Source organism: Canis aureus, chromosome 24 (assembly GCF_053574225.1).
Source record: "Canis aureus isolate CA01 chromosome 24, VMU_Caureus_v.1.0, whole genome shotgun sequence".
Taxonomy (NCBI): domain Eukaryota; kingdom Metazoa; phylum Chordata; class Mammalia; order Carnivora; family Canidae; genus Canis; species Canis aureus.
This window is the reverse complement of record NC_135634.1, coordinates 2,428,222-2,447,788: the sequence shown is the minus strand read 5'-3', so window position 1 is coordinate 2,447,788 and position 19,567 is coordinate 2,428,222. Positions and strand designations below refer to the sequence as shown.

At 36.9% G+C, this 19,567-nt stretch overlaps 1 protein-coding gene and 1 long non-coding RNA gene across 10 annotated transcripts in view; one reads left to right on the top strand and one right to left on the bottom strand.

The window, feature by feature from the left end:
- LOC144296419 (uncharacterized) overlaps positions 1 to 7,708 on the bottom strand; it is a 29,975-nt gene extending 22,267 nt beyond the window's left edge. The window contains exons 1-4 of one of the 2 annotated variants that reach the window (XR_013363540.1): positions 7,539 to 7,708; positions 6,827 to 6,917; positions 4,833 to 5,027; positions 3,587 to 3,675 (exon numbers count right to left, since the gene is read on the bottom strand). This is a non-coding gene — a long non-coding RNA (uncharacterized LOC144296419). The remainder of the gene's footprint in view (positions 1 to 3,586; positions 3,676 to 4,832; positions 5,028 to 6,826; positions 6,918 to 7,538) is intronic. The other variant, XR_013363539.1, reaches the window with a different exon arrangement.
- Positions 7,709 to 7,854: 146 nt separating this feature from the next.
- COG6 (component of oligomeric golgi complex 6) overlaps positions 7,855 to 19,567 on the top strand; it is a 184,578-nt gene continuing 172,865 nt past the window's right edge. For 3 of the 8 annotated variants that reach the window (XM_077867952.1, XM_077867951.1, XM_077867950.1), the window contains exons 1-4: positions 7,856 to 8,061; positions 11,580 to 11,723; positions 16,453 to 16,524; positions 18,606 to 18,664. In XM_077867952.1, coding sequence (XP_077724078.1) covers positions 7,909 to 8,061; positions 11,580 to 11,723; positions 16,453 to 16,524; positions 18,606 to 18,664 — 428 coding nt within the window. In that variant the 5' untranslated portion in view covers positions 7,856 to 7,908. Of the gene's footprint in view, positions 8,062 to 8,166; positions 8,356 to 8,408; positions 8,720 to 9,110; positions 9,146 to 11,579; positions 11,724 to 16,452; positions 16,525 to 18,605; positions 18,665 to 19,567 lie in introns of those variants that run through there. The other 5 variants (XM_077867954.1, XM_077867949.1, XM_077867948.1 and 2 more) reach the window with 5 other exon arrangements.

Genomic DNA, 19,567 nt, shown 5'->3' with positions numbered 1-19,567 from the left:
AGTGTCCATCGAAAGATGAATGGATAAAGAAGCTGTGGTATATGTATACAATGGAATATTCCTCAGTCATTAGAAATGACAAATACCCACCATTTCCTTGGATGTGGAGGGACCTGGAGGGTATTATGCTGAGTGAAATAAGTCAATTGGAAAAGAACAAACATTATATGGTCTCATTCATTTGGGGAATATAAATAATAGTGAAAGGGAATAAAGGGAAAGGAGCGAAAATGAGTGAAAATATCAGTGAGGGGGACAAAACATGAGAGACACCTAACTCTGGGAAATGCACAAGGTTTAGTGGAAGAAGTGGGCAGGGGTTTGGGGTGACTGGGTGATGGGCACTAAGGGGGGCACTTGGCAGGATGAGCACTGGGTGTTATGCTATATGTTGGCAAATTGAACTCCAATAAAAAAAAATTTAAAAAAATAGAAAGAAATTCTCACATCTGTATTCATTTTCATTAATAGTCAACATAATAAACTTTTATTTTTTTAAATATTTTATTTATTTATGATAGACATAGAGAGAGAGGGAGAGAGAGGCAGAGACACAGGCAAAGGGAGAAGCAGGCTCCATGCCAGGAGCCTGACGCGGAACTCGATCCCGGGACTCCAGGATCGCGCCCTGGGCCAAAGGCAGGCGCCAAACCGCTGAGCCACCCAGGGATCCCCAACATAATAAACTTTTAAATGTAAGTTGTAGATACAACTTATATACAAAATAAATCCACTTAGAAATCTCGTGATTGTTAGTTAATATTCAATTAGTTTCTAATGTTGAGATTAAATTTCCCCAAGCATTTAAGTATAACTTATGAATTTAAGTCATATATTATGTTTCACATTTCACATTAAATTCATGCAAATCGTATGTTCTCCTAAATATTTAAGGTCTTTATAAATGTGATTGTTTTTATTAGCTGAAACTTTTCAACTTAAAAAATACCTAATATATCTGGTTTTCTAAAGTCCTTTAAACAGATAACTGGAATTAGAAACCTAACACAAAAAATTTTCTTAAGTACCTAAATGATAGTTAATAACCTAATAATAAAGATTTGATGATCAGAGTTATTTAAATTTATAAATACTGTTAAAAAGTTATCAGATCGTATTGTACCTATTAAATTTAAAATGACAAAAAACACTTTGAATGAAAATTGTAAGTTTAACATGGCAGATTAAATATATCAGATTTAAGAAGAGGGCACACACATTTTTCAGACAATTATATACTTTTCAATTTCCCATTTTCTCTTTCATTTATTTTCTGCAGCTGTGGTCACCTAGATTTGCCCTTGATGTTCCAAATTTTGTATAGATATATTGATTCCAAGGATTTGATTTTATCATTATTTTTTCTCTGGTTATTTTTACATCTTTCTGAAGTTACTAAATCTTTTATCATCTCTTAAAAAATTTCAGGTGGTGATAAGAGATTCTGGACAGGGACCTGGAACCTAGTGGTGATTTCCAGAATAACTACCTGAGCTGCCTGTTAAAATATCAAACCTGTTCAAATAGAAAGGAGGCTTTTCAAATCCTTGCATTTTCTCACAAATGGTTTCATCTGGCTATTCTTAGCCATTTTATTTTTACTATAATTTCTGACACAACTCTTACTGTATCTCCTTCATAAATTTGATTGTCTAATTATATCTCTTACCCCACCCATTTGCAATTAACCTCTGCTGTCAGCTCAAAGTTAATGAAATCTGTAGGACAGTCCTCACCACTCCCCTGTTCTGTCGCTATAACTAATATCATTACTACCTAGTTGATTTTACACCTTTTTTATTTGGATTGCTTCCTTATCTGTTGCCCAGATCACAAATTTATAGCTGTTAGGTTGGCCAGAATTATCTTTCTGGTATTGCATGCTGTCAGGTTAGGATTGTAAATCATGATGTCCCAACCAATGGCTGGGCATGTGGTTGAAGTGGACTTGCCTCAGGACTTCTAATGTTAAGCAAAGGCGAAATTAAAAGCAACAACAATAAAATGAAAACAAATAAGCAAAACGGAACTAGCAGGAGTGTCCCAATAACCAAGTGGTTCTAGCCATTGGCATCTTCTATTGCTACTGGTTCCCAGTGGAGTCTTCAGCCTTCCCTTCAGCCCCTTGAGCCTTCTTATCCTTCCAGTAAGTTACCCTGTCTGTTACTTTGCAGCCCCCAAACTCCAAGTGATGCAGGCAGCCCGGAGGAGGCTGCACGGGTGAAGAGGGAGTTTTACTTAGTGAAGAAAGGGCAAGAGGTGTTACCCATGCCTCTGGTAGACCAGTCACACTGTTATCCTTCCTGCCAATTACATTTGAAGAAGGCTTGAAATCCTTTTGTTGCTAAAAGGTTCGAGATCATTACACCCAATTACATTTGAAGAAGACTTGAAATCCTTTTGTTGCTAAAAGGTTTGAGATCATTACACCTATGACTGCTAAAGTTTCAGAGAGTTCTAGGGACAAACTGAAGGACAAGAACAACTACAAGAAATATGTCTGAATCAAAAATAAAATGAGACACTTGAGGCAGCTTTCAAAATTCATGAAATACCAAAGAGAACAGAAAAATCAGGATATTATTTCAAAGTGAGAAGCCTTAACACCTAAAAATTGAAGACTGAACAGGAAAGGCAAATAGTAAGAAGTATGAATGGGGAGTCTGGGTGGCTCAGTCGATTAAGCATCTGACTTCCACTCAGGTCATGATCCCTGGGTCCTGGGATTGAGCCCTGTATAGAGGAGTCTGCTTTTCTCCCGCCCCCTGCTCTTCCCCCTTTTCCCCGGCTTGTGCATGTGGGCGCATGCTCTCTCTCTCTCTCTCTCTCTCTCTCTCCGTGTCTCAAAAGAATAAATGAATAAATAAATAAATAAAATCTTAAAAAAATTATATTAATGGCAAGGCTTTGGAGGACCATGTGGCCTTCACTGCAATGGAAATTCTTAATAATCAGACAAAGAAATGACCGACTCTATGGATGTCAGTCATCCTTCTTAACCACCCACAAGTTTGTTCACTTGTGCCCAAGATCAAAGTAAAACGGTGACAATGGCATTTGCAAAAATGTGAATTTCCTTTTATCTGCCTAATACTTTTGTTGAGTGCCCAAATTACCCAGCTGCAGCCAAATCTGAGTCTCTAGTATATTAACAAACCCCAGAAAGACTAGTAGCCTTTGCATAATTAGATTCCTTCCCTCATGTAAGGAGAAATAATTTTGTTCTACTGAACTAGAATTTGCCTCCTTTTACTACTATTCATGGACTTACTGAATGCCTTATTTACCATCATAATTTCACATGCAGTGTTGCTTCTTTACAGTGGAAGAAATGATGTAATGCCTATGAAATTCATCAGTCTTATGATATACTCCATTATGAAGAAGTAACTACAAAATAGTGATAGAAACTATTATTGACTCATTACTACAATAGCCAGAAGATAACATCTCATAAGTTTAGGGTACATGCTTTTCTCTAAATTGGAGTTCAGTATTTGTCCTGTTTCTCTCATAGCCAGAATATATGATCTAAGGATAAAGGAAGTAGGTAGAAATAGCATCTCTTACTATATTTATTACTCACTCTCAAAAATGTTGCTCTTTATCTCCAAGTCTGGCACTGCTGCTGATGCTGACTCTGGAATTCTGTGTTGCTTGAAGGTCTGCTGTCTTCTGAAAGTATGAGAATAGATGTATGATATTGGATAACTTACATCTTGTCATTAAAAGTGTCAGGGCCCTAGGAAAGAGATCTTACACATATCAGGGGTAGGAACAGTTGTCCCAGTTGAAATGGATGATAAGACTCCTAGTGGCACTGAGAGAACAGACAAAAAATGGGGTTATATGGTTGTGCCAAGTAACTAATCCTGACCATAAAGGGGAAGTTGGGTTTTACTATGTAGTATAGCTAGAAAGAAATAAGGACAGAACCTAAAGAATTCTCTGAGTACTTCCTAGGACTTCTACGTCCTGGTGCATAATTTTAAAAAGTACTGTAACTTAATACAGCCAGATCCATCAAATGCCCTGCTTCTTTCAGCATGGCACTTTGGGTCACCACAATGGATAAAGAACTTTGATCCAGGGGTGTATTGACTGAAGACAAAGGGATCATGGAAAGAACAGAAATAATAAATTCCAATGACAGCTTTGTGACACTTGCAGACAGAAAAACTGACATTTAACCCTGTTTTCTATTCTGTTTTTGTTTTTTTTTTAAATAACATTTTTTAAAAGATGGGTATTTGGTGGTTACTTTACAGTTTAATCCATATGTTACAGGATATTGGGGAAAGACTATAACAAAGCCAGAGAGAAATTTGATTTTGAGCTAAATAGAAAAAGATTCAATCTTAGGTTGTTCCCTAGAGGATAAAGTAAGTGAGGCTTTGATTATGTGAAAAATAAATCGCATTAAATTAGACAAAAATATTTTTTTTAAGGATGAGTATGGGAGGAAGAGTACATGTTGAGTATTATCCACCTGAAAGGATAAACTGGGTGGATATTTGCCATATATATTGGAGTATATGTGTGAGAGTGGGGTTACACAGTATATGAATATATATGAATATTCTTTCTGTTTTTGAGTATTATCCACTTTCTCAGCTCTTTTGACAATAGGCACAAATCTATCACCTAAGCTCTGCCAATGAGAAGCACCTATCCTAGCCTTTGAAACAAGAGAAAGCGGCACAAAAAGCAGAGACAGTGGGGTGTTCTTCAGGAACAGTAAAATTTTAAGCAATATGGCCTCCAGAGACAGCATTGGCCGTTGTGCCATAGAGGCATCCTACGTGTAAGGTCAGGAGTGTGGGTGTAGTGACCTGTGGATCCCAGCCTTCAGCAGTAATGACAGTGGAGTCCATGATGAGCTGCTGCGTGGAGTGATTTTGGCAGTTGTTACATATGCCCTGTCTCCTTTTGTTTTTCCCTCTTTTCCAAGCATGGTTCTTCTTCTGAGACTTAGCCAGTATCCTTTGGTTAAATAAATTCCTCTTTAAGTCATCCACAGGCAGCTCCTATTAATTGCAATTAAGAATTCTAACTTATAAAGCCATAAAACTTCATTCAATATTTTTCATTCAGTAAGCCTTTGGTAAACAAGCAAGTGTGTACAAGACATCATGGCAGGAACTAGCAAGGCAAAAATGAGTGACATAGTCTCCATCATCCAAGTATTAAGAGACTAGTGGGAGAACAGCATGTATATAAATCAGTTTTTAAAAATCATATAACAAGTTATAATAGGTGTTGTATATTAAGTTCTATGGGAATCATCTTAAGGAATGAACTAATTTTCCCCAAGGAGAAGTGGGAGCTTTGTGAAGGTACAGACAGAAGAATTTATATGGAAGGACAAATAGGATTTCACTAGTTTCAGAGGAGCAGACATTCCCAGAAGAATGGGTTGTATGAGCCAAAGTATGGAGACTTAATAGTTTGTGATGTGTTTGTTGCCTGGAAAACACAGGTGGCTAGAGTGTTGCAATCACAGGCAAATGGATAGAAATAAGACTAGAGTGATAATGTAAGATCTGATTATGAAGGCCTGTGTGTACCATACTAAACAGTTCTTTTCTTCAATAAATACTAGCATGGTTTTTAAAGCAAAGAATGATAGGACCGAATCTGTTTTAGAAAAATAACACTGGTCTTATTGTGAAGACATTAGGAACAGTGTCAAATCAATACTAGTATAGAACAGATTTGAATGCTTAGCTGCAAAAGTTTTTGCCTACATTTCAAGTGAGAAGTGTGCACAACTCAAAACCAAAACCGAGGAAGCAGTAATAGAATTTGATAACTAACTGCCAATTTACCTGGAATTAGCTATGTGATCCAAGGTTAGCCATATATCCTTGGAAAGATTTTCTTAGTGTTGGATTACCTATCAATAACAGAGTACTAAATACATGATGATATAATAATGATATGATAATGCTGCAGGGTAGTTGTCAAGATAAGAATAGTATATCAAAAATATCTAACATTGAGTCTGATTATCAGTAAATTTGAAGGTTAACTATCAGGTGCCTTGCTATTAATACAGTGAAAAATATAGAGGGCTGAAAATTCTATGACTCACTAGATGTGGCTTAATAAATGCCATATAATATTTAGATGAAGTCACAGTGACCACTATTATATGACTTCACTTATTTCAGAAGCTAAAGAGCAAGAAAGTTTAAATAATCATCTGAAGGAGAAGAAGGGGATTTTAGAGGGCCCTCCAACCATTACTTGGAAGGTAAGAATCTCCACATTTTACTCCATACTCCGCATGGTTCCTCTGTAGGTATGTAAGAATGCTTTACTCTTTCACATGCATGTATTTATTTTCCCATTAAAGTAAAATATTTAAATCAGAGCCTTTTAATTCTTTTAGTGCTCTAGTATTTAAATCAGAGCCTTTTAATTCTTTCAGTGCTCTAGTATATTAAAGGGCTCAATATACACAATTATCTTTCACATTTTCATGAAAAGAAAGCCTTTATGTTCAACTTTATATATATACATATATAAAGTTGTTACATATGTAACATATGTTTCTAATGAAGCTCACCCAAGTATTTATTTTAACTTCTGAAAAATACTGATTTTTGGCACCTGATTTATACTTTATAGTCTTATAGAACATATGATAATTAAATAAATGATTAAAAACATACAAATGGCTTTAAATGTTTAAATTGTATAGTAATTTCCATCTTCATACTACCACATATTATTCTAATTTTCAAATGATTTTGTTTTTGTTTTTTGCAATTGTAAATTCAGAGAAGTTTTGGTGAGCAAAGTAGGCCATAATTACCCTTACCTTAATAATCTCTGTTAATATATTCAGTAGCACATGAGTAAAATTAGTACAAAATGAAAAGTGAAAGCCTCCCTTGCACAGGAATACCATCCTGAAAAAAATGAAAAAGCTTAAATTTACATGTAGCTACAAGGGATCACGCTATATACATTGTATTGGACCTTGCTTTCCTTACATATTATATTTTGGAATTCTTTCCACATTAGTATTTAAATTTCTTTCATAGCAGGTAAATTGCATAGCATTGTACTGAGTGAAAGGACCATAATTTATTTTTTCAGTACTTTACTGATGGACACTGATTGTTTCCAGTTTCTCTTTCTCTTGGTCCCTCCCTCCCTCTTCTTAATGTTCCCTCAGTAGCACTTTAAGTTTCTTCATCTAATCCTATGTATTTATTGAATTCATAGAGTCTTTAGGGTCTTTTCTTTTCTTTTTGCTAGTTGGGGCATTTCTTCTTTACTTGTCAGAATTGGGATAAGTGATTTTGTCAGGTATATATATGTATGTGTATGCGTATATCTGTACATACACATATGTCATAAGGCAAATTAAAGACAAAAGCCAAATGGTTAGTGTCTCAGAAAAATAGTAAACAAGAAGTTCAGAGATTTTACTCTGATCCAAATTTTAAAAGGAAAGGAAAATTTAAAAATAACGATATTTGTTATCTAGGTCCTCCTGAGAATGTAGTTTTCATTTTATTACTCACCACCTAATCCACTATTCTACAGCTCCCAGGTAGGAGCAAGCGTAATATATGCGAAGGTCCAAAGACAAGAAGAAACTTGGGTGTTCCACAAACTGGCCAAAGCCAGACTTTAAATATTATTTAAATTTCAGACCATTTTGCAAAATTTCCCACCAGCGTTCCCTTCCCATCCTAAGGATTCGCCCCCGCCCCCGCCCCTCCAGCGCCCCTCCAGCGCCCCTAGCGGAGCTGGGTAGTCCCCGCGGAGCCTCCGGGACGTGGGGCGCGTGCGCGGCCGGCCCCGCACATGCGCAGTATCGGCGCCGCCGGCGCGGGTCCGAGCCCGGGGCTGAGGTGGCGGCCGCGGAGCTGGGGCGGAGCCTGCGCCCCCATGGCCGACGGCGGCGCGGAAGTGGCGGCGGTGCCCCCGTCCGGGGCTGCCAACGGCCTCAGCAACGGGGCAGGCGGGGCCCTGGCGCAGACCGGCAACCCGCTGTCGCGGAAGCTGAATAAGATCCTGGAGACGCGGCTGGACAACGACAAGGTACCGGGGCTGGCGGGGCCGGGTCCCCCCGCTGCCTCACGCCCCCGCCCCGCTGTGGGCGTGGACGGGGCCGCACACCCGCGGGGCCCGACGAGACCCGGGAAGAGCGAGCAGGTGCCCTGACTGTCGGCCCGCGCTTGAAAGCCTGTTCCTGGAAGGCCCGGGCCCCGGGGGCCGACGGCGGAGTGTGCGCCCCCGGAGGGGCCGCGAGGGCCCAGGGCCCAGGGCCGGGTGGGACCCCTCCCTCTGCCGGGTCTCTGCCTCTCTCACTCTCTCTGTGTCTCTCATGAATAAGTAAGTAAGATCTTAAGAAAAAAAAAAAAAAAAGTAAACGACAAGCTGAGGCTGTAGGAGTCGGGGCTACGGAGAACCGGGGTAGGCGGAACTGAGCGTGAGAGCCCCTGAACCGGTTCGCCCAGAGGAGGAGCTACTACTTGCGCGGCTCGCGTGAGAGACTCTGTACCAGCCTTTGCTGCCGTTAGATACGCTCCGCCTGTGGCACGTGGGCTCACACTGCGTTGCTTTACAAGATGAACCTTTCGCATCGTCTCCCAAGTGCCTCCTGAGACGCATCCATCCCGCCTCGTCCTGGCTGGTGGTCTCTTCTGTAGTGGCTTGGAGCCTTTGGGTAAACTGGTCATGCCGTAAAGGAAAAAATGTATGTGGAAGTTGAGAGACCTTTATAGCTGAGTTTGCAGGTGACTGAAAATAAGCCGTCAATAGAATTTGTGTGTAAAAAATAATATAATAAGAAAGACTCTAGGGCCACCTCTTGTTATAGATATAACCATGAAACTGAAGCATTATGATTTGAATAAGCCTCTTATTTTCCCCAAGCTTATCTTTCATCATTTCTAAGTTGAGAATTCTGCTGGTAACTTTCTCAGGGGGAAATCCTCTTGTTGTGAGGATTCAACAAGAGAATCTGCCTGAAGTGCTCAGCACAGTGCCCGCCCAGCACTTACCATTTCTTATTCAATGTTAATTTTATCAAACAGCTTATTGTTTATTGTGTCTAATACTGACCCTTTTTATCTCATTTAATACAGTTCCTATGACGTAGATAATCTCCTTTTTACCCAAGGTATTGAAAGAATGTAACTAGATTAAATCCTATTACCAATAACTGATAGAGCTGTAATTTGCACCTGTCTGTGTGGTTTGTTCACTCATCATTTACGGACTATTTCTTTGAGCCAGGTCTAGGGCATTTCAAGGTTATAATCAAAAGAAATAGCTTCATTTTATGGGTTTCTTTTTCTTTTTCTTTTTTTGGTACATAAATCTTTGTAATGCTTTCTAGGATATTGAATTGAATTAAAATAGCTTTACTATTTTTGTCAATCCAGCCAATGTCACAGAGTAACATTTTAACTGAAACATAGAGGGTTAGCCCATTAGAATATGTGTTAGTTCAGGCATAGGAGTTTATATTTGCAGATAGATATCTTGGGCTTGGTCTTCTCCCTTCTCTCCTCTGTGCATATTTTCTCTGTAAGGAGAACTCTCTCACTTTCCTAGCAAAAGGGTGACAGTTCTCTAATTTATAACTTTGTTCTTGACATCTCTGATTTTTTTTTAAATATTCTTTTCTTTATTTATTTATGATAGTCACACACACACACACACACACACACAGAGAGAGAGAGGCAGAGACACAGGCAGAGAGAGAAGCAGGCTCCATGCACCAGGAGCCCGACATGGGATTCGATCCCGGGTCTCCAGGATCGCGCCCTGGGCCAAAGGCAGGCGCCAAACCACTGCGCCACCCAGGGATCCCAGACATCTCTGATTTGTATAGTCAGTTGCTTATATGATTCCTCCAGTTAGTTACCTGATCAACATCTTAAAAACCTAACATAGCCAGACTCTTGGTTTTTCTCCAAACTGCTTCTGCTTTCCACTGTTAGTAAAGAATAGCACTTACCCAGACAAGCAAAAAGTGTATGAATAATTTTTGATTCCTGTCATTTTTTTTTTCATTTCGTACATTCAGTCCATTAACAAGTCCTGTAGGCTCTACCTTCAAAAAAATTGATTTGAAATATCTCCTTGCTTTCATCTGTAATGCTGCTGTCTTGTTCTAAGTCACTGTCAAATCTTGCTTGGATTATTTTAGTTTCTCCTACTTGCTTCCTTTCTCCCTGTCCCCCATCTGCTCTCCTCACAAAATTAGAATAAACTTTTAAACATATAAAGCACATTTTATTTATTACTCCTTTTCCTAAAACGTCTGTAGTGTCCCACAGCTTCAGTCATAATGGCCTTTCTGCTGCTTTAGGGTCTTTTTTTAAAAAATATTTTATTTGGGGATCCCTGGGTGGCGCATCGGTTTGGCGCCTGCCTTTGGCCCAGGGCGCAATCCTGGAGACCCGGGATCGAATCCCACGTCAGGCTCCCGGTGCATGGAGCCTGCTTCTCTCTCTGCCTCTCTCTCTCTCTCCCTGTGTGACTATCATAAATAAATAAATAAATAAATTTAAAAAAAATTTATTTGTTAAATTAGAGAGGGAGAGAGAGAGAGAGAGAGAGAGAGAACAAACTGGGGGAGGGGCAGAGGAAGAAGCTGACTCCTCTCTGAGCAGGGAGCCCTGATGCAGGACTCAATCCCAGAACCCTGAGATTTTGACCTGAGCCAAAGGCAGATGCTTAACCAACTGAGCCACCTGCTTTAGGGTCTTTGTACTCACAGTTTTTTTCTGCCTGTGAACAGCTTTGTCCTCATGGATGGCTTTCCTGTTACTTAGGCCTTAGTTCAAAAGTCACCTCCGAGAGGTATTACTCTAAGTTCTGCTCCCAGTTACTTAGTTCCTAACCTGGAGGCTGCGGGTAGTATTTATTTCTTATAGTGTATACATTCACCAATAAATATGCATGTATAAGGGCCCCTGGGTGACTCAGTCAGGTAAGCATCTGCCTTCAGCTCAGGTCATGATCCCAGGGTCCTGGGATCCAGCCCTGTTTCAGTTGCCCTATTCATTGAGGAACCTGCTTCTCCCTCTCCTCCCGACTCATGCTCTCTCTTGCTATCTCTGTCACTATCTCTCTCTCTCAAATAAGTAAATAGAAAATCTTTAAAAAATATCCATGTGTATAGTCCTTTTCCTTTTTTTTTTTTCAATTGGTGTTATAATTGTTTCTATACCTTGCTGTTTCACTTACTGTATCCTGAAGTTTGTATTATGTAAGTACATACAAGTTTTCATCTTTGTTAGAATGGATATATCATAATTTCTTTAACCAGTCCTCTTTAGATGGACATTAAAGTTATTTCCAATCTTTACAATTCAAAACTATTCTACAGTGAGTAGTCTTTTATTCATGCCATAATGTACAAGTAAGTAGATCCTTACTGTGTTTTGGAAATAAGTTTACTCTTCAGTAATGTGAAGGTCATCCAGTATTTTTTGATTATTTAATGGAAACATTTGAAAATTATTTCATTAAAATTTGGCTTGAGATTAAGAAAACATTTGAAAAATGGTTCCAGTAATTGTCTTCTGTTACCAATTTTGTAGGAGATGTTGGAAGCTCTCAAGGCACTCTCAACCTTTTTTGTTGAAAACAGTTTGCGGACTCGAAGAAATTTACGTGGAGATATTGAACGCAGAAGTTTAGCCATCAATGAAGAATTTGTCAGCATTTTCAAGGAAGTGAAGGAAGTATGTAAATTCTTTTTAACATTTGTTGAGAGCCTACTGTATATACCTAACTCTGTGCTAAGTATTTTTATGAATTGGGTTGATATGTTTGCTATTCATGTACCATGTTAAAATAGAAAACTACTTACTCCAGAAGCACCTGGGTCCTCAATTACTGTGATTTCTGAATCTGTGTGACCTCCACTAATGCTGCTTAAAAAGTTGTAACATTTGTTTTAGGATATTCTCTTAGAAATTTTTGCTTTTTTATCAACAACAGCAAGAAAAGACATTTCTTTAATTTTTTTTTTAATTTTTTTTTTAAATTTATTTATGATAGTCACACAGAGAGAGAGAGAGAGAGGCAGAGACATAGGCAGAGGGAGAAGCAGGCTCCATGCACTGGGAGCCCGACGTGGGATTCGATCCCGGGTCTCCAGGATCGCGCCCTGGGCCAATGGCAGGCGCTAAACCGCTGCGCCACCCAGGGATCCCAAGACATTTCTTTAAATGATTTTCCAGTAGAAATTTTTCCTCACTGAATAAACCTCTGGATAACCACTCTCCATTGTAAGTTAATTAGGATTAGGTTACGTTAGTGCATCATAAATTAGGAAATTTTTGGATTAATTAAGATCAATTACGTCTGGCACAAATAATAATTTATCATACATGAATGAACACTCTACTCACCATAGGGTAAAATGAATTTTATTATGTTATTGTATTTTATTTATCATGCAATATTTTGTTAACTTTATTAATATCACATATTCTGCATCAGTTGCATTTGAAAGTGTTATATATAGTTTCAGTGCCTAATTAATCAACAGATTATATTTAGAAAGAGTTCATTGATAGGCTAAAAATCTGGAAGGTTGGAAGGACAGTTTGATAGTATTCATAAGAATAGAAAGGGTATCCATGAGCACATCCTGACTGTGGTCTCTAAATACCGTTTCCCACTGAAAGGAACAATCTTATAAATATCAGAAAGCCGGGAAGCTATCTAAGACTATTCGGGAAGTGACGGAAGAACTTTGGACCTAACTTGATGAGGCTTCTGTTGCCCAAAGATAGGATGATTAGAGCATCAATAAGAATAACTCAGTGGACTAAAAAATATCAAACATGTTTAAACGCACAAATTTGTACTGATCTAAAAACCAAACAGAATCCTTGTTGGTTATATTTGGTGGATATAAGGGAATAAACTTATTTCGAAAACTGCTAAAGAAAAGGGAAGAGTCAAGCATCTATCCTGTCTTTTCTTCCAACAACATACAGTTGTTGAGGGGAGGCTTCTCTTTTTATAGATTTATTGTAATATCAAGAAGATTAGAAGATTTTGCCACCACTGGTAAATTTATGGATCTAGTTTAAGGTTTCTCAACTTGGCACTATTTACATTTTGGTTCAGACAATTGGGGACTGTCTTCTGCTCTTTAGGGTGTTGAGTAGCATCCCTGGCTACTATCCAGTCAGTGCTAGTAGGACTGTTTATCCTTCAGTTGTTCCACCCAAAAATGTCTACAGACACTGCCAGATGCCCCATTGGGGAACAAAATTGCCTTGGTTGAGCACCACTGATCTAGCCCTTGGTCATCACCAGCAGCTAACCTCACAAAAAAACAGCTGACCTCTTACCTGTCACTCCTCTAATAAAGGTATACAGCACCACCTGTGAAAAATTCTGGCCGGAAAACTGAAGCAGAATATAATCAAGATCTAACTGCCTGTTTATAGGAAATACAGGGGTCAGAGGAATATATTAACACCACAAATATGCTGTCAGTAAATACAGAACACAGTGAATGATAGAGATAAATAAGCTGGTTTCTTCAACAAATAAATAGTTAAGAAAAAGTAAAAGAAAAATGGGGAGAAGTGAGACTCTGTAGATTAAAAAAAAAAAAGAAATGAGAAATAGCAATCAGTTGCTATTTGTGAATTTTAGTTCCTGACTTGAAATAATTATTTAAAAACTGGGACAATGGGAAGATTGGAACCCTGACTAGGTATTTGATATTAAGTTCATTGTTAAATTTTTAGATGTGAAAATGGCATTATGTTTTTTGGGGTCTTCTTAAAAGCATATACTGATCTTTATGAATGAAATGATAAAATATTGTGAATTTAAAATAATTCAGTTGTGGAGGAAGGAGAAAGGGATGGAGGAGAGGTAGAAAGTCAGTAGACAAATAGATGAAACGAGTGGTTGAAGCTGGGTGATATGCACATTGGCATTCATATTATCTCAACTTTTGGATATTTTTGAAAATTTTCTGAAGATTTTTAAAAATTTTATTGTATTCATGAGAGACACATTGAGAGTGGCAGAGACATAGGCAGAGGGAGTAGCAGGCTCACTGTGGGGAGCCCAATTCAGGACTTGATCCCAGGACCCTGGGATCATGACCTGAGCCACCCAGGCATCCCATATTTTTGAAAATTTACAATAATAACAACTTTTTAAAAAGTTTATCATACACCAGTTGTATTTCCCAGCCTATAATTTTATAATTGGGGGGCAGGGGAAGGTAGTTTGCCCTAAGTTCAAATAAAGATTTTATAAGTAATATACAGGCCATTGAATTACAGTTATCAGAACTCTGCATTTAAGTCATATATTCAGAGATATAATTTATATTATTTGACAAATCAGGTCCATTTCGTATATTATGGTGGCTAAAGTAAATATTAGGAGTAGTTATTCTTTTTTTTTTTTTAAGATTTTATTTATTTATTCATGAGACACAGAGAGAGAGGCAGAGACACAGGCAGAAGGAGAAGCAAGATCCATGAGGGAGCCTGACGTGGGACTCGATCCCAGGACTCCAAGATCGCACCCTGGGCCAAAGGCAGGTACTAAACCACTGAGCCACCCAGAGATCCCCAGGAGTAGTTATTCTTGACCTAGTTGGCTGATCATGTCATAGTTCTATTCGTATTAGATTACACAGTGCGGGGGTGCTTGGGTGGCTCAGTGAGTTAAGCATCTATCTTCAGCTCAGGTCATGATCCCCAAGTCCTGGGATCGAGCCTCGTTGGGCTTCCTGCTCCATGGGGAGCCTGCTTCACCCTCTCCCTCTCCGTCTGCCTGTTGCTCTCCCTTCCTTTGCTATCTCTCTGTTAAATAAATAAATAAAATCTTTAAAAAAATTACACAGTGTGATTTAAGGGAATGGTGAGATAGATAAGTTTACTTAGGTTTCTGCTATTGCTAATATTAATTGATATTTTGAAATCATGCTTTTTTTTTCTTTTTTCTTTTTTTTTTACTGTGCACCTCAAAGCAGTTTAGGACTTCATTTAATAATTTGATTTGTATCCTGTTTGTAGTGAAATAGAGCAACATTAGATATTTATAATTCAAAGTCTTAGATAGAAAGAAGGGAGAAAAATCTTACTTTGGAACTTAGATTTATGCTCATATTCTGATAAGTGATTTTCTAACTGGTTCATCCTCACGCTTTGTTTATAGCCTTGCTGGGCAGCTTTCTTATCTCTTGCCCTCTGATTGGCCATAAGGCTGTCATGTTTCTATTTGAAGGTCTGGATATTGTGTTGAAAGGGATTGTCCACTGTGTACCATTGAAACTTCCTTGTATATCTTTCTGTTGTGCGACATCAAGTTGAATTGGGAAAAAAATAGTAGTGCGATATGAAACTAAATGTAATTTTGTGATATCATTTTTCCATATCATAATTTTCATTGACTCAATAAGGACTAGAGAATGGTTTGGTAAAAAGTGTTGAGTCTGGGAGACCTGTTGGAAAACTTTTTTTTTTTTTTTTTTAATCAGTTCACATAAGAGATACCAATTAACCTGAACTAAAGTAGTAGCTGTTAGAGTAGTAAAAAAGAAATGGATAGGTTACATACAGTAAAGGTATAAATGATGGGACATAGTAACCAGTTATGTTCCCATGTACCTGTGGGGAGGGGGGAAACACAAGTAGAGAATGTTACTGAGAAAATTGCCAACTTGTGGCAGGACTACTTACTATGTGATAACTTTCTACAAGGTAGAGGAGGCATGATTTTTATTTTATTGAGTTTTTGTATTTGCTTGTTTTTATTAATTAAAAGTTACAAATAGTTCATTATAGAACAGTTAGATAAGGTCAGAAATAGAACACTTGCTTATGATCCTATAACCCATAAATAACTTTTGTCAGTATTTTATTGTCTGGCTTTTCCTGTGTTCATTCGTGTGTGTGTGTGTGTGTGTGTATATATATATATATATGTTTTTAAATGGGAGGTATTATATATATTGTTTCATAATACTTTTTTTTAACCTTATATAGACATCTTTCCATGCCAACAAACATATATATATATAATCATTGTTAATATATACACAGATTTCCATTGTGTGGTTGGAAACGTTTCACATTTTACTTTTGTTTTGGACAACTCTGTGTTGATCATCTTATATATATTGTTGCACACTTATCTGATTAATTCCTTAGTGTTAGAATACTTGAATGAAAAGCTATTAATGTTCTTATTAAAGACGTTTGATATTTTCTATTGTCACCCTCCTTAAAAAGCATATACTAATTTGTCTTTTCTGACACTAGATTTATTCTTTTTAATTATTTACAGTCTATATTAAATATAGGGTCTTTTGTCATGCTTTGGTAAAAAAAAATTCATGAGATGAAAATAAGGCTTTGGCTAAGGGAAGAGAATTTCTTTAATGATATATGTAATGCTTGCTGTTACTTATTTCCTTTTCAGGAACTTGAAAGCATAAATGAAGATGTTCAAGCAATGAGCAGCTGTTGTCAAGATATGACAAGTCGCCTACAGGTACTGTATAATGGCTGGATTTTAGCATAGTTTCTGGTTCAAAGTAAGCTTTCAAAAATTGTTAGATAGGTTTACAAGGTGTGTGGATATCTAATATATCATGTCCTATAGGAAGTTTAAATATAAATATTATGCTTATTTTTTTAACTATAAATGTGTTTTTGGATGATGGTTTACTGATATTGTTCATTTAACTCCAGAAACCTTTATATTTTGATCTAGCCAGTGTAGAGCTAACTTTATGGAATTTTGATAAACCTTGCAATCCCATAATATCCCATAAATCCAACAGAAATGAGTAGAAAGTCTTACGAATAAATCCAGACTACAGCTAAGCCTAACAAAGACCTAGCTTATGGTGCTCAAGCCTCCCCACAGAAACAAATCTCAGGAAAATATTTGTAATTCTACATCTGTTTATTAAAGCACTTTGAAACTTCTAGTTTGATTGCAGAGTTAAGATTTAACCTAATTATGCTCATTTATATAATTTTGGAAGAGTGAATAGAATAGGCTTCCTTCTGCAAGTCAGTCATGATTATGTTTACTACCTCACATTTCTAATTCAAACTTACACCTATAAGATTCTTCCGGAACTGTTGACAGCTGCAGTGATTCTAGAAGAGTCATTAATTTGTGCATATTCCACAAATTAATCATAAGCTACTTGCTATTTGTAGATGTAAAGAGATCAGAGTATTTTTATCCTTCGTGCTATTTTCTAAACAGATTATAAGTATTTTATATTATAAAGCATCCTCTTCGATTTTGTCCAATCCTATTTTTTTCCTATAATAGTATGGGCCCTTCTTTCTTTTCTTATATCAATTTTATTGAGGAAAAATTTATGTACAGCAATAAACTGCATCTATTTGATGTGTACAGGTTGATGCATTTTGACAATTATTCACCCATGAAACAGCTGCCATAATCAACATGTGCATTTTTATCACCTGCAAAAGATTCTCTATAGGTTTTTAAAAATATTTTATGTTACTTGTTGTTTACATTTAGGGTTGATGCACAAATTAGTAGGGCTTAGATCCATGATTCTGAAAGTTTTGTTCCTCCATTGGCACTGATTTATTTGTATATAGTGTTGTTGGAATCTTAATGGTACCCCCTCAGACTGTCAACTCTAGAATAATGTTTTTAATTCATTTAGTCATTCATCCAAAAAGAGTATTACTTTTTCATTTTAGGATGTCCTACACAGGACTAATTAAATTAGCTCATATTTTTCAAAATACTTTGGTTTAAGACATTTTAGAAATATTTTCAAGATATGTGTAGAAATGTAATCAAATTTTTATATGCTATGGTTTATCCCTTTGTGGATTTGCTTGGATAAATTACATTTAGAGGCATATGTTTATTATTTTATGAGAAATAATTATCCTTAACATTTAAGATAAATTGGAAATTGTTTTAGGAAAATGGTATTATTATTTCTGTTGAATTCCACAGTAGCATTTCAGTAACTTAACTTTCAACTCCATTTAGAGGTCTCATGGTATCTCAAGTCACATATGCATAACAGAAGTCACATTTTTCATTCTTCCTGCTTTGCCACTACTTCTGTTTCACTAAAAACATCATGAACTGTTAAATTCCTTAGCATGCTGATAACCTTTTTCCTTCTTGTAAGCTTTAGTGTTATGTGTTATTGAGAACGGAGTGGGTTCCCCTTGGTAAAGGTAGTATATGAGGGGATACCTGGGTGGTTCAGTGGTTAAGCTTCTGCCTTTGGCTCAGGGTGTGTTCCTGGAGTCCCGGGATCGAGTCCCACATTGGGCTCTCTGCACGGAGCCTGCTTCTCCTTCTTCCTGTGTATCTACCACTCTCTCTGTGTCTCTCATGAATAAGTAAATAAAATCTTAAAAAAAAAAAGGAAGTATATGAGCCTTGAAACATCTCAATTATTTGGCCTTTTAAATTAGTTATTTATTTTTTGCCATTTTTAAACTTCTAAATTCCGGAGTGTGATCTCACAAGCTGTAAGTTTGAACTTTAGTAAGTGATACTATTAGTTTTTTGAAGTATAAAATCACTGAAATGTACTGATATGTTTATAATTTTAGGCAGCAAAGGAACAAACACAAGATTTAATAATAAAAACCACTAAGCTTCAAGCTGAAAGGTAAGTTTACTTTGTATAGTTACCTCTTCATTAATTTGGAGATTAAATGGAAAGAAAATTATAGATAACTCCAAATCAAAGTTAAGGTAATAAAAAAACATGATTCAAAATTCATACAACATATAAAATTCTAAGCTATTACCAAAGAGGAAAATAAACATAAAACGATAGTTTGGGGAGTATCAAACTTAATATTGGTGTTGAGAGATTATTCATTCTTGGAGGTGACAATGTGTTGTTTATTGTTTGCTATGAAATTAAGAGATTGCTTTTTAAAATGTAGATGATTTTAAATTTTTAGTGATTTTATTTTTTTTCCACACTCATTTTTCTTATTTTTTAGCTATGATTAATCCTCTGATATAATTAAGAGTTCACTGTATAAACTTTTCTTATGGTAGTTTGCAGATAGGTATGTTAATATTTGTTGACTTAATAAATGGGTGACTGAAGGTGAGTAGAATATGAATTCATGTATTTTAGTGTGTATTACAGTCTTTGGTAATTAGTTGTTGGTTTGTTTCTTTTCCTACTAAACTGAGCTAATTGAGAACAATGACAATTTCATACCCTTTTTTTTGTGTCTCCAGTGCCTAATACATTGTAGATCCGATAAATAATTTTTGAGTAAACGAATATGGAATGCACTAATCTAATGTCAGGAAAATAATATAAAATGAACACTGAAAAAAGAAGCATTATATTGAAGCTTGTACCGTTTACCCTGATTAATGTCTATAGGAAGCAGCATTAGAAGAGTGTGCTTCTATCTGTAAATTCTCAAAACTAAGCAGGATTGTCCATGTTTATTATTTTAGTAAGCTGATGAAAGTATTTTGGCTTGGTATGCTTTCGGGAGTGAACATTTCTGACATTCTAGTATCCCAAGAGCTGTAGATATGA